We start from the raw sequence: 14,204 nt of genomic DNA on the forward strand, positions 1-14,204 counted from the left end.
GAATTTCTTCTCTCAAAGCGTAGTGAATGTCTGGAATTCTCCACCCGAGAGTTGTGGAGGCTAGATCACAAAGTATTTAAAGAGGAGGTAGATAGATTTTTGAAATATCGGGGCGTTGAGGGCTATGAGGACTTGGCACGAAAGAGGAGTTGAGGTCTGGGGCTGATTAGCCATGATCTTATTGGATGGCAGGGCAGGCCTGAGGGGCCGAATGGCCTACTCCTGCTCCTATTTCTTATGTTCTAACCAAAGTTCTATACAACTGAAGCAAGACTTCACTACTCCTGTACTCAAATCTTCTTGCGATAAAGGCTAACATACCATTAGCTTTCTTAATTGCTTGCTGCACCTGCATGTTAGCTTTCAGTGACTTATTGACAGGGACACACCCAGGTCGCTTTGTACATCTACACTTTCTAATCTCTTACCATTTAAGAAATACTCTGTGCATCTGTTCCTCCTACCAAAGTGGATAACCTCACATTTTTCCACATTATATTCCATTTGCTAAGTTCTTGCCCACTCACTAAGTCTTTCCAAATCCCCCTGAAGCCACTTTACATCTTCTTCACAACACACATTCCCACCTAGTTTTGTGTCATCCATGAAATACTACATTTGGTCCCCACATCCAAATCATTGATATATATTGTGAACAGCTGGGGCCCAAGCACTGATCCCTGCGGTACCCAACTAGTCACAGCCTGCCAACGCGAGAATGACCCGTTTACTTCTACTCTCAGCTTTCTGCCTATTAACCAATCCTTAATCCATGCCAGTATATTACCTCCTATTCTATGTGCTTTAATTTTGCTAACCAACCTCTGTGGGGGACTTTATCAAAGGCCTTTTGAAAATACAAATATACCACGTCCACTAACTCCCCTTTATCAATACTGTTACTAACATCCTCAAAAAATTCCAACAGGTTTGTCAAACATGATTTCCCATTCATAAATCCATGTTGACTATGCCCAATCAGATTATTATCCAAGTGTCCGTTTATCACATCTTTTAGAATAGATTCTAGCATTTTCCCAATGACTGATGTAAGGCTAACAGGTCTGTAATTCCCTGTTTTCTCTCTCCCTCCCTTCTTAAATAGTGGGGTGACATTTGCGACCTTCCAATCTGCAGGAACGGTTCCAGAATCTGTAGAATTTTGGAAGATGATCACCAATGCATCCACTATCTCCATAGCTACCTCTTTCAACACTCTGGGATGTAGAATATCAGGTCCTGGGGACTTATCAACCTTCAGCCCCATTAATTTCTCCAATACAACCTTCTTACTAATACTAATTTCCTTCAATTTTTCCTTCCCCTTAATCCCTTGGATCTCTAATTCTGGGAGATTTCTTGTATCTTCCTCAATGAAGACAGACACAAAGTAATCATTTAGCTTCTTTGTCATTTCTCTATTCCCCATTATAAATTTTCCTGATTCTGCCTGTAATGGACCCACATTTCTCTTAGCCAAATGCTTCCTTTTTACCTACCGATAGAAGCTTTTACAGTCCGTTTTTATATTTTTTGCTAGCTTACATTCATATTCTATTCTCCCTTTCTTTATCAATTTCTTCATCCTCCTTTGCTGTATTCTAAAATCCTCCCAATCCTCATGTTTACTACTATTTCTGGCAACTTTATCGGCCTTTTCTTTTCATCTTATACAATCCTTAACTTGCTTTGTTATCCACGGTTGACTGCCTTTACTTTTGCGGTTTTTGTGCCTTGAAGGAATGTATAGTTGATGTAAACTATGTAATATTTCTTTAAAGACTATCCATTGCCTATGTACAGTCATATTTTTTAATGCATTTTCCCAATCCACCTCAGCCAATTTGCGCCTCATACCTTCATAATTTCCTTTGTTCAAATTTAACACCCTGGCTTCAGATTGATCTACCTCACTTTCAAACATAATGTAAAATTCTATCATATTATAGTCACTCATTCCTAAAGGTTCTTTTACAACAAGATTATTAATTAGCCCTTTCTCATTACATAACATTAGATCTAAAATAGCCTGTTCTCTAGTTGGTTCCTCAACATACTGCTCTAGAAAACCATCCCGAACACACTCCAGAAACTCATCCTCCACAGCATTAGTACTCATTAGGTTTACCCAGACTCTATGAAGATTGAATTCACCCACGATTACTGTATTACCCATGCTACATGCTTCTCTCCTTTAATCTCCTGATTAATGCCATGCCTCACACTACCACTACTGTTTGGTGGCCTATGAACAACTCCTACCAATGTTTGCTGCCCCTTGCTGTTGTTTCAGCTATACAGGGCATTGTTGAGACCACATCTGGAGTACTGTGTACAGTATTGGTCTCCTTATTTAAGGAAGGATGTAAATACATTAGAAGCAGTTCAGAGAAGATTTACTGGAGGAATACCTGGAATGGGGGGGCTGTCTTATGAGGAAAGGTTGGACAGGCTAGGCTTGTATCCGCTGGAGTTTGGAAGAGAAAAAGGCGACTTGATCGAAACATATATGATTCTGAGGGGTCTTGACAGGGTGGATATGGAAAGGATGTTTCCTCATGTGGCAGAATCGAGAACTAGGGCCACTGTTTAAAAATAAGGAGTCACACATTTAAGACAGAGATGAGGAGAAATATTTTTCTCTCAGAGGGTCATGAGTCTGTGGAACTCTCTTCCTCAAAAGGCAGTGGAAGCAGAGTTTTTGAATATTTTTAAGGCAGAGGTAGATAGATTTTTGATAAGCAAAGGGGTGAAAAGTTATTGGGGATAGGCGAGAATGTGGAGTTGAGGTTACCATCAGATCAGCAGGATCTGTTTGAATGGTGGAGTAGGCCTGAGGGGCTAAGTGGCCTACTCCGACTCCTAATTCGTATGTTCGTATGTACTCCAAGCACCAGAGAGAAACTGGTCAGTCAGCAAACAACAGCTGCAGAGAAATCAGACAAGGCAGTACCATCATGCTTTAAAAGAACTGGAGGCAGTAACATCTTAAGGTCTCCAAACCTGTTCCTTTTCAAGTCCACCAGTACAGAAAACCAATCTCCTGGTAATGAAACCACAAGCAACTAAGTTCATGACTTGCTGAAAATCCACCTCTTTCACAGAATCCTACAACAACTTTGATATATGACTCCGGTTATCAAATGAACCTAACTACACTTCAGGAGTGAAAATGCCTTTTCACCGGGCCCACAAAGCAAGCCTTTTCCCAAGACGTGTCAAATCACCTAACTTATGAGCTATTCCTTTGCTTGCAATTGGTAAAAATGCACTATCCCTTTAACAGCTTTCTTTCTCAAGTGTGTGTGCGTGAATAGTGAACGAGTGACGTAGCATTAGACTTTCAGGGTCAACGTATGAATAAAAAAAATCCTTTTTATTTAAACCCATGAAAAGCGTGCTGATGGTTCAAATTGGCCATATACTCAGGGGCTAAGAAACACCTACATCTTCCTTGTCAAAAATACACTGATTACGGACAGTAAAGGGAAGGGAACTGGGGTTTCAGTTCTCTCTCAATTCTGTCCGTAACAACACAAAGACTTTTATTGATTTGTGGGGGTCTTTGTTGTCAAACACTCGCTGCCGTAATTTGTAGAAGGCTGAACTGTGCGGCTGAACTGGTGCAGCTGATCTGGCGTTGGATCTCCTGGTCAAAGAGTGCTGTCATGCAGGCCCCCAGCTGCCAAGAATGAAGTATATTAATTTTGCCACATGGACATTAAATTTTACATTGTTGCTGGGAGGAAGGAGTAGGCCTGTGCCAAGGACTGCTGGATCTTGGCTGTGAAAAAACATATACATACTAACAGTCATTGAAGGCAGGGAAGCACATTCCATTCCCTGCTAAGATGATACAATACACAGAGCCAAGACGTGGTCAGACCAGTTAGTCACATGACTAATCTGCTTGGCAACCTGGGGATTTTTGAATTGTACAGTTTGAACTGAGCCTGCAAAAAGCAGAATGCTCCTGGACTGAAGAAGACCTCCTGTCTGCTCCCATCTCTTTCCCACAAGTCTCTGAATCCATTGAAGACACATGAACCCCAAGAGAGAAAAGTCTCCTACAGCGAACAAGGTTTAAGAAGAATACTGGGCCCCAACGAAATGCAAGATCTACCTACAATCAAGGACTCTACAGTGAACCCGAAGAACCGTAACAACAACTCTTCAGATATTGCCTCAAACGTTTCCACTTTATTTCTTCTGTTCCTTTCTGTCTCTATCTGTGTGTATTGCTTGTGCATGCTAGCATGGGCCCGTCGTGTACCCATAGGCATTATCTGAATTGGAGTTTAAGTTTAATAAAATTTCACTTTTCTTCTTTAAACATGTTGGGCAGGTTTCTTTGCATAATAATTGGAAAGCAGTGAAAAGGGATTCACCAAGGGGGAGCTCAAAACACGGTATGTTTAAAATTAAACCCTGTCACAGTAAGACCAGGTGAAGGCTGAAAGGGAACCATCTCACCTGGTCGTAACAGCGGCCTTCTGAGAGAGGTAACTGCCAAGGAATGAGAAGCGTTTAACATATTCCAGAGATTCTCCTTCAACATATATGGCAGGTGGAATATTTGGCTGACCAGGTGTGGGGTGATATACAAGTTTTGTTTTGGAAAAATTCAAAGACAGACTGAGTTTCTTGTATGAAGAATTGAAGAGATTGAGAGTGGCTTTCAAATTTGGTGGCAACAAAGACCATGTCAGGGGTTCCTCAGGAAGATCTAAAGCCACACTGCACCTCTGGGATTTCCTCAGCCACAGTGCATATCTTCATCACTGAGGAACTTTGGGTACTGTAAGCTGGATTTCTCAATTAACGAGAAACCTATAAAATGCACTGATATCAAATGATGTGTTAGATCATCTGCAGTATCTATTGCTTGGACCTAATTATTGGGGATTACAGCAAACAAATTTTGCACAGCAGAAAACTTTAAATGCTTGAAATAGCATCAAGCTGTCTTTTTGCAGCTTTTGTATGCTTTTTTAAACGTTTCTAGCTGTAATAAAGTCATCAAGCAATTCTGCATGGAACAATATTCATGCAAACTTTATTGAAATAATAGTTATTTCACTACATAATATTTATCCACTGTGGCAGCTCTGTTTGAAGTAATGATTTCCTTACAATTTTAGACTAATGAACACAGAACATGTCAACTGCAAATGCAGGTTTTTAGAAAATTTACAAAAGATTAAAATTCAGCATAGAGGCTTTATATTTTTTTAAAATACATTACTATCAAAGACATTCAAAAAAATTAAACCTGTTTTAGGAAGACAAAGATTGAGATCGGACATATAAAATATTTAAATATTTAAAATATTGAGCAGTGTAGATAATATAGATGCAAGCTTAGATGGTGAACACAGAACCTGAGGACATGAGTGCAAAATTAGCAGCCTGGACAAATTAAGTCAATTAACTCCAATTGAAAAAGTGAATAAATAGCTCGAGTGAGAATATGATTGAAAATGATGAGGTTAACTATAGTAAAAGATGATCAAATACCTTATGGAACATGATGAATCCTGGCCTACTGGGATTATAAAACTGGTGAAACTGAATAATATAGGTTGTACGTTTAGGTAAATACACTAGAGCTTTGTTTAATTATCTTCAAGAGGGGACAGGGAGTATCTCTGGAGAGCCTTTCCCCAAGAAATTAAATAAATGGTTAAACACGTCCATGGTAGAGCAAATCTGTGGAATGAGCCGATTTGTTTGGCTTGAATGTTATTTTCTTCTTCCATGCTTTCCTGTGTTCTGAATTTTCTTTTACTAAAGTGTGTACTCCCAGAGTAGCTGGTGCAAAGAGGTACAACATCCAGGTTCAGAAACTCAATTCTGCAAGTGGGTATAAGTTCAGCCACTATATGCTACTATCACTACATCATCAGGATTTATGCTGAGCTGGAGTATGTGATGGCAACTGAGTTTATATACTGAGGGCAGTATAACAGGTTTACCCATCTTTAATCTTTATAAGTTGGAGTAGAAAAACATTGTTAAATACTGTAGTAGCACATTTTATCTTCATTTCCAAGAACTACTCCCATTACTACAGCCCAACTCTTGGCAACTGACCCCAATTATACTGGCAACATGTTTGATATTACTACCCTGCATTTCCAGGCATTCCTTAAATATTTCAAGTGATTTAAATTTTTTCCTTCAGTGAGATGGGGCTTGTTTGAATGTTGTAAAATGGAACCAAGACGCTGTGTACTGCCCAGCTGTTCTGTAAAAGCACAGCTTTGATCCATCAAGGTTTTTACAATCTCTCTGCAGTTAAAAAATCTGAAGTTTAATTTGGCTAGGTCAGAGTGACATGAAGCGATGCAACTGATGACACACTGGACAGTACAGCTGGTTGATGATGACAAACTGGTTTAAATATCAAACACCTGCATATCCTACAAATTGATTATCAGAAGAATGTCCACAACATAATTTAGCCCTATCTCTGCCAATTGTTGGCTCTGATATTATCTAGGGCAAAGTCAATTGCTTATTTGCTTCCTTTGCTCTCGATCACCATGCTATTTTTCTTTGCTACATAAAATCAGCATTGTAATTATATACAGATAAAAATATACTAAACTAGTTTGCAGTAATACTGGGAAAGATGAAATTCAGGACAGGTTTTCAATGATGCCAAAAGCATTTTCACAAGCATTCAAAAAGTTGTGATCTTTTTATTCCTATCATTTTATTCCCTGCCACAGACTCTACTAATTTGCCACTGATTCCATCCTCCTTCCTGGCAATTCTCTTGAGTTAACCAGACCATTCATACTTTTGGAATAATATCCAATTCTAACCTGAACATTCAACCTTAAATACATCCACCATTAAAGTTGCTCACTTCCACTTTTGCAACGTTGCCTGCCTCTACCCCTTACTGATGAAACTCTTATTACATGTGTTAGTCATTTCCAGAATCGAATATTCCAACAACTTCCTTACTAGCCTCCAAACTTTCTTCCTTCATTAACTTCATATCACGTCCATACCTCGACCTGTCCCATACTAAGTTTAATCGTCAATCACCCTCAGCTTCACTGGCTTTCACATGCTCCCCCCTCCCCAACATATTAAATCCCTCCACAGCCTTGCACCACCCCGCTACCTTTACAAGCTCCCCAAACTCTATAACCCTTCCCAAGGTCGTTGTTTATCCGATTCTGGCCTCCTAGGCACCCCCTCTACTTTTGCCCACCATTGGCAGTAGAATCTTCTATGTTTCTATGTTTCAGTCATATTAGTCCTACTTCCTGAAACACTCTTCCTTAAGCTGAAAAGGAAGAATGTGCAGGGTTATGAGGAGAAGGAAGGGGAATGGGACTGAGGGAATTGCTCTTTCAAAGAGCCAGTGCGGACATGATGGGGCCGAATAGCCTCCTTCTGCGCTGTAACAATTCTGTGATTCCGTGAACCTCTTCATCCCTCTTACCATCTTGAAACATTGATCTCTTCAGTCAACCTTTCTGCCTCAACTGGTAATTTGTCTGACTGGCTCAAAGTTCATTCCTAACACTCATATGAAAAACTTTGAGGCGTTTTCTATGTTAAAGGTATCTACCAATTCAAATTGTTGTGATTTAAGGTGTTTTCTTTTTTTCTAAAAGGTCTCATTGCTCTGTGATGAGATCAATTTTTACGTTGGGGTGGGGGTGATTTTTTTTAGGACTGGTTAATTTCATAACTCAGAAATAAACCAACTCTCAGAATTTTGCATTGTATGGTTGAAGTACTGACATGCCTCGATTTCCAACCACATTTCTCTCTGTATAACCACAGAACTAGCTCAACCCACAGTTAAGTAGGTTTACTGTCATACATTTGTGTGCAAATAACAATTACATTAGTCAGAAACTGATGGTCACCATCTCCATCATAACAGCATTTTGCAGTAATTGTGCTTTTTCAGGTTAAAATCAATACTGATAAGCACAATTCTTTAACGGCCTACTATATTCAGAGTACCAGTTCCACAAGCACTGGAAAATGGCCATAGGATCACTATGCACTTAAGCACAATTATGCAACTGAAGGAGGAAGCTGATCTCAGTGTATTTGGGGTAGGCAGTTAATTTTATTAATTTACATATGCTTCATGTAGATTGAGCCTTGCGCAGGGACTGTAATGAAGAGCAGTCTGCTGACTCCCTCACACCATTAAAGGATGTTGTCAGTTAAAGGTAAATGGCCTTATACAGGAGGATAAGAATGTTGCAGCCTTTTTCAAGGCTCAAATATGGTCACATTTTTGAAAAGCAATGTACAAAATGTCAATCCAAATTGCTATTATTTGCAGTTTCTTGAGAATAAACAGCATAGCCATTGTACCTCCTACCATTTCCCTATGCATATATTATTTGTATACTTTCCTTTTCTGACTATTTTGTCAATTTGCCTTTATTCATCACACTCACATAAAACTGTTCTAGTCAATTATACACGGAGGTCAAATAAACAACTTTCTGTGAAAACTTGTTCAAATCCTCAGTGGTACAAGATCTTGGTACAAAACATGGCCTTTTTATTTTTATTAAATTTATTCAGAGATATAGCACTGAAACAGGCCCTTCGGCCCACCGAGTCTGTGCCAACCAACAACCACCCATTTATACTAACCCTACAGTAATCCCATATTCCCTATCACCTACCTAAACTAGGGGCAATTTACAACGGCCAATTTACCTTACACCTGCAAGTCTTTTGGATGTGGGAGGAAACCGGAGCACCCGGTGAAAACCCACGCAGACACAGGGAGAACTTGCAAACTCCACACAGGCAGTACCCAGAATCGAACCCGGGTCCCTGGAGCTGTGAGGCTGCGGTGCTAACCACTGCGCCGCCCCAGGATAGGCCTTGATAGGAAACACTAAGTGACGACTTTTACCAAAAGTAGAAAATTTGGGATTTCTGTACCGTTCTGTGACAGTGATATTCAGACATCTATTGTAGGCCCAAAAGCTTATCTGCCATGAAAGAGAAGCAATGACAATAAAGCATACAAGTTAGAGTTAGATGCCAACTATTACTGCACTACTGCGCGTCTGGTGGCGAATTGTACAGTCAAATATGGCTTCATGGTAAAAGCACTTGATTTTGCCTCACTTGAAGAGGATGAAGAAGTCCTGAACTGCATAATTTCTGCCTTAAGGCTCCCTAGAGATGATAGCTAGGGCCATATGGAATAATCTCAACAGTTAATATAATATGTGGAGCATCACAAAAACAAAGGCAAGAAACAAAAGAGAGAAGGCAAAGTTAAGGAGTGGCTGCTGGAGCATTTACTTTCAAGTTCAAAATGCAATTGGGTCTTATCTTATTCCCAGAGGAAAACATCTTCCTGCAACTTACAAAGTGATTTGTATGCCCTTATTTGCAAAGGTGTCGTTTGAAAAGCCTGGATGTAAACCACTTGCTCTTCCTGTTACAATTAGTCTTATAATGACATAAAGTTGTAAGTATTGCACATTTTGCTGGATTATTTTAGTTTGATATAGGGCTGAAATTTGTGCTGGAGACAGGACTCCCGGCGCAGGGCCGAAAAGGTGGGGGGAGCCCCGCCTCTGCCTCCTCGCGATTCTCCGTATCCCGCTCCGCCTTCAATCCAACCTTGGGGAGGGGGGGGAAGGGAGGGTGCCCATGAAATCCCGGCCATAGTGTGCAGCTTTTATCCTATTACTAGCTGCCTAGCATTTCTGAATAATTTGGATAGTAAATTAATTTTTCTTCAATGCAGGGACCTGTTTATTTCTGTAAAAAAGTGTCACTTCATATAGCAATGTATTACAGGCTATAAATAAATCACCTGTTGTGAAATATTATAGTTTTAAACAAAAGACAGCTCACTCCTTCGATAAATCTGGTCATTTTTTCATCTATCCCACAGTCAAGAAATCTTGAGGTGAGAGGGGCAAAGTTTAGAGGGGATGTGCGAGGCAAGTTCTTTACACAGAGGGTGGTGAGTGCCTGGAACTTGCTGCCGGGGGAGGTGGTGGAAGCAGGTACGATAGCGACGTTTAAGAGGCATCTTGACAAATACATGAATAGGATGGGAATAGAGGGATACGGTCCCCGGAAGTGCAGAAGGATTTAGTTTAGACAGGCATCAAGATCGGCGCAGGCTTGGAGGGCCGAATGGCCTGTTCCTGTGCTGTGCTGTTCTTTGTACCAGTAACACACTCTGGTATGTTTGATGTATTTGAACCTTGGTTTCGTCTGCTGATCAACACTGCTGATCCAGTGTTAGGGCTGGGCTTTCAAGGCAAAACATCCAACCTGTCCTACACCATTATGATACCTTGTCTATCACAATATATACACTCCCCATCTGTCCCAAACCATGTAATCTCCTAGGAGAGTCGAAAAATCAGAAAATAGGCAATCTGGGGGAAAGAAATCTGGGAAATTCCTCCCTGACCCAGCTAAGCAGTTGAAACCAGTCCAGAAGATCACCGTGACTCTGAATTCCCTGCAGTGCCTACCTTTTGTAAGAGGTGATGTCCTCCCCAGCCAGAAATAGGTCCAGCTCTTGCTTGAAGTATATCACAATGTAAATGTGGTGCTCAGCAGTTCATAATCCAAACTTTTACAGCAGACATAATATACAAAATAGTGATTGAAAAGTGAGAATAGGTTTGGAACAGCCATTCAAAATTTGCTTTCCAAACAGAGAATGATTTTTTTTCTTCGTTCATGGGATGTGAGCATTACTGGAAAGGTCAGCATTTTTTGCCCATCCCTAATTTCCCTCATACTCAGTGTTCTGTGCACAGTGCAAATGAATCTTGTGACTCAATAATTTTGTGTTAAAAAAAACTCTTGGCTTTTCACAACCAAATTCTACCAGGCAGTGACCAGAGTGGGCATGAACACCATTGCTACTTGCTGGAATCAGCCCCCAATGCCATCCATTACCCAAGCCAATCAGTAAACCTTACTCACTACCACAATGTACTCCGTACACTGTATACTATGAATGCAACCAGAATAATTGGAAGTAAAGAAAGAATCCCCCAAAACACTACCCACTCTGTAAAAGAAATTCTAATTTTATCAATGCAATTTAATAATCTGCCTCAGACCTATGGTCACAAAATGTTATAGCAACATACTGTAGTGTGAATGATGTAATTGCATTTTACTGTCATCTGCTGACCTGATCAATGATGGACTCTACTATTGATCCAAATGAAGGGGGCAGAGAGAACTTAAAAAAAAAAGCAATATAATTTACAGTAGTTATTTTAAAGCATGATGATCATTTGCTTTTCTCTGGAGAAAGAACATGAGAGAGGTTACCATAATGGACATTTTGCCATTCATTTCCTTCAAGTTATTTTTTTTTAACCTGGCAGATCAGATGCGACAGAAGCCCCGTTTATGTTTCAACTTATGTAATTTATACGTCTAGATTGTACTACAAAACAATATTCAGAGGGGAGAACTTCTTTTTTGTGAAATTTACACAACCTTCAATTGGCTGCAATTTAGTGGTATAACACTTCTGAAATCTAAACACGGATTCCTAAATAATGGTCCTGAATGCCTTGGTGTTTCAGCCTCTGCATCACCAGAACTTCATTGAAGTGAGGTGTTTACACATGTAAAATAAGGGCAAATATTTTTCACTGATTGATACCTGTGAATCCTTTATAAGTGCAATGCTCATTTTACTTGACAGTGTTTGCAGTGTGCTTTATAGTTGTAATAGTCAGTGAAAATCCTGGGATGGCTCTGAAGTCAAATCTAAATAAACTCCTTTAAGTATTCAATTATTTGTCCTTCTTTATGAATTTTCCAGCATCAAGGCACAGGCTAGTATTGTTACAGAATGGAACATTTATCTACAATACAGTTGGCAGAAATATCAAGTACTCCTAATTCGGGTTTTACACAGACCGAGACTGTTGCAATAATAGGTTTAACCCAAACTCAGAAGAGCACACCTTACTGCACTAGTGTGACATTTCCATTTCCCACACCATTTACTCTTATAGCCATTCTGAGGCTAATTAGTTCCAAATTATGGGAAGTTACATACGGTGGATTCACATCCATAAGTAATTGAGCCGAGACCGCCCAAAATCATTTCCCTGAGGATGCTTCATGGCCAAGAGAAGAGAAACCTTAATTTGGTGCTAATTGGCCTCAGAACAGCCGTAAGGATATTTGTTGTGGGAAACAAAGGAACACGAGTGAAGCATGGGTGCTTTCTGAGTATAGGTTAAACTCTACTCTGGAAGCCACATAGGTTGGCTAGGCTGGATTTAAGCCCAGGTCCTAGATATAAGAGAAGTCTTTAAAAAAAGACTCAGAACAGTTCTGTGAAATGCAGATCCAAGTCATGATGTTTCTAATTATTTTTTATATGAACTAAGTATTCTGTTCCCCACACATGTATGTTTACTTGGTAGACTGCGCACATAACATTCATACGGTTAGTACTAATTTCAAAAGACATTTACACTACCTGCTTCAAGGCGTCATCCACACCTCTCAGGTAACTAACCAAGTTTTCTCTGTCTCTGTATGGGGAAAAAAGCAGATTTAGTATGAACTTGAAAGAAAGGAAAAATCTTAACTTTATTGTTCTTTCAGAATAAGTAGTTATAGCACAAACATCCTGAAACTCACCACTACCTTCTCGAGGGCAATTTGGAATGGGCAATAAATGCTGGCCTGGCCAGCAACACCCACATCCCATGAATGAATAAAAAAGAACAGCAACTCTACCTAATCTTGAAAAATGCCCTATTAAAGCAGGAAAACATCACAGAGCTTTGTGCATTAAGATTGGATAAGTGATCAGTTGTAATCGTGTATTATTTTAAAACATTGTGCTCCATCATAAGGCTAAATTTAGTATGGCTTATATAGGATAGGATTTCAGCATATTTAAAAAATCTGATATCTGACAAGGGGAAGCAGTGACATAGTGATATTGTCCCTGGACTAGTAACCCAAAGAACCCAGGGTATTACTCTGGAGACATGGGTTCGAATCCCACCACGACAGAAGGTAGAATTTGAATTCAATTAATAAAAAAACTCTGGAATTAAAAAAAAAGCTAGTCTAATGATGGCCATGCAACCATTGTCGATTGTTGTAAAAACCCATCTGGTTCACGAAGGAAAACTGCTGTCCTTACCTGGACCAGCAATGTGGTTGACTCTTACATGCCCTCTGAAATGGCCCAACAAGCAACTCAGTTGTATCAAATTGCTACAAAGGCAATAAGGAATGAAACCGGATGGACCACCCTGCATCAACCTAGGCACTGGAAATGAAAAGGGCAAACCCAGCCCTGCTGACCCTGCAAAGTCCTCCGTACTTACATCTGGGGGCTTGTGCCAAAGTTGGGAGAGCTGTCCTACAGACTAGTCAAGCAACAGCCTGACATAGTCATACTCACCCAATCATACCTTACAATATCCCTGACGCTGCCATCACCATCCCCAGGTATGTCCTGTCCCACAACAGGTGGTGGCACTGTGGTATACAGTCGGGAGGGAGTTACCCTGGACGTCCTCAACTATGACTCCAGACCCTACAAGGAAACCTCCTGCTGATTACCACCTACTGCCGCCGCTCCCCTGCCGCCGCTCCCCCACCCCCGCCCCCACCCTCAGCTGATGAATTAGTACTCCTCCATGCTGAACAGCACTTGGAGGAAGCACTGAGGGTGGCAAGGGCACAGAATGTACTCTAGGTGAGGTCACCAAGAATCGCTCAGTAGCACCACTACTGACGAAGCTGGCCGAGTCCTAAAGGATACAGCTGCTAGACTGGATCTGCAGTAGGTGGTGAGGGAACCAACAGGAGGGAAAAATATATTTGATCTCATCCTCACCAATCTGCTTGCCACTGATGCATCTGTCAATGACAGTATTGGTAGGAGTGACCACCACACAGTCCTTGTGGAGACAAAGTCCCGTCTTCACACTGAGGAGACCCTCCATCGTGTTGTGTGGCACTACCACGGTGCTAAATGGGATAGATTTTGAACAGATCTAGCAATGCAAAATTGGGCAGCCATGACGCGCTGTGGGCCATCAGCAGAAGCAGAATTGTACTCAACCACAATCTGTACTCTCATGGCCTGGCATATACCCCACTCTACCATTGCCATCAAGCCAGGGAACCAACCCTGGTTCAATGAAGAGTGCAGGAGGGCATAC

At 40.7% G+C, this 14,204-nt stretch overlaps 1 protein-coding gene across 6 annotated transcripts in view; it reads right to left on the reverse strand.

Annotated features, from left to right (window-relative positions):
- Positions 1 to 14,204, reverse strand: part of LOC137369376 (coiled-coil domain-containing protein 171-like) — a 285,974-nt gene that overhangs the window by 63,072 nt on the left and 208,698 nt on the right. For all 6 annotated transcript variants that reach the window (XR_010974938.1, XM_068030508.1, XM_068030505.1 and 3 more), the window contains one exon: positions 12,497 to 12,551. Coding sequence is in view for 5 of the 6 variants with exons in the window: in XM_068030508.1 (XP_067886609.1) it covers positions 12,497 to 12,551 (55 nt within the window). In the remaining variant the exon portion in view is untranslated. The remainder of the gene's footprint in view (positions 1 to 12,496; positions 12,552 to 14,204) is intronic.

This window comes from Heterodontus francisci, chromosome 4, assembly GCF_036365525.1.
Source record: "Heterodontus francisci isolate sHetFra1 chromosome 4, sHetFra1.hap1, whole genome shotgun sequence".
Taxonomy (NCBI): Eukaryota; Metazoa; Chordata; class Chondrichthyes; order Heterodontiformes; family Heterodontidae; genus Heterodontus; species Heterodontus francisci.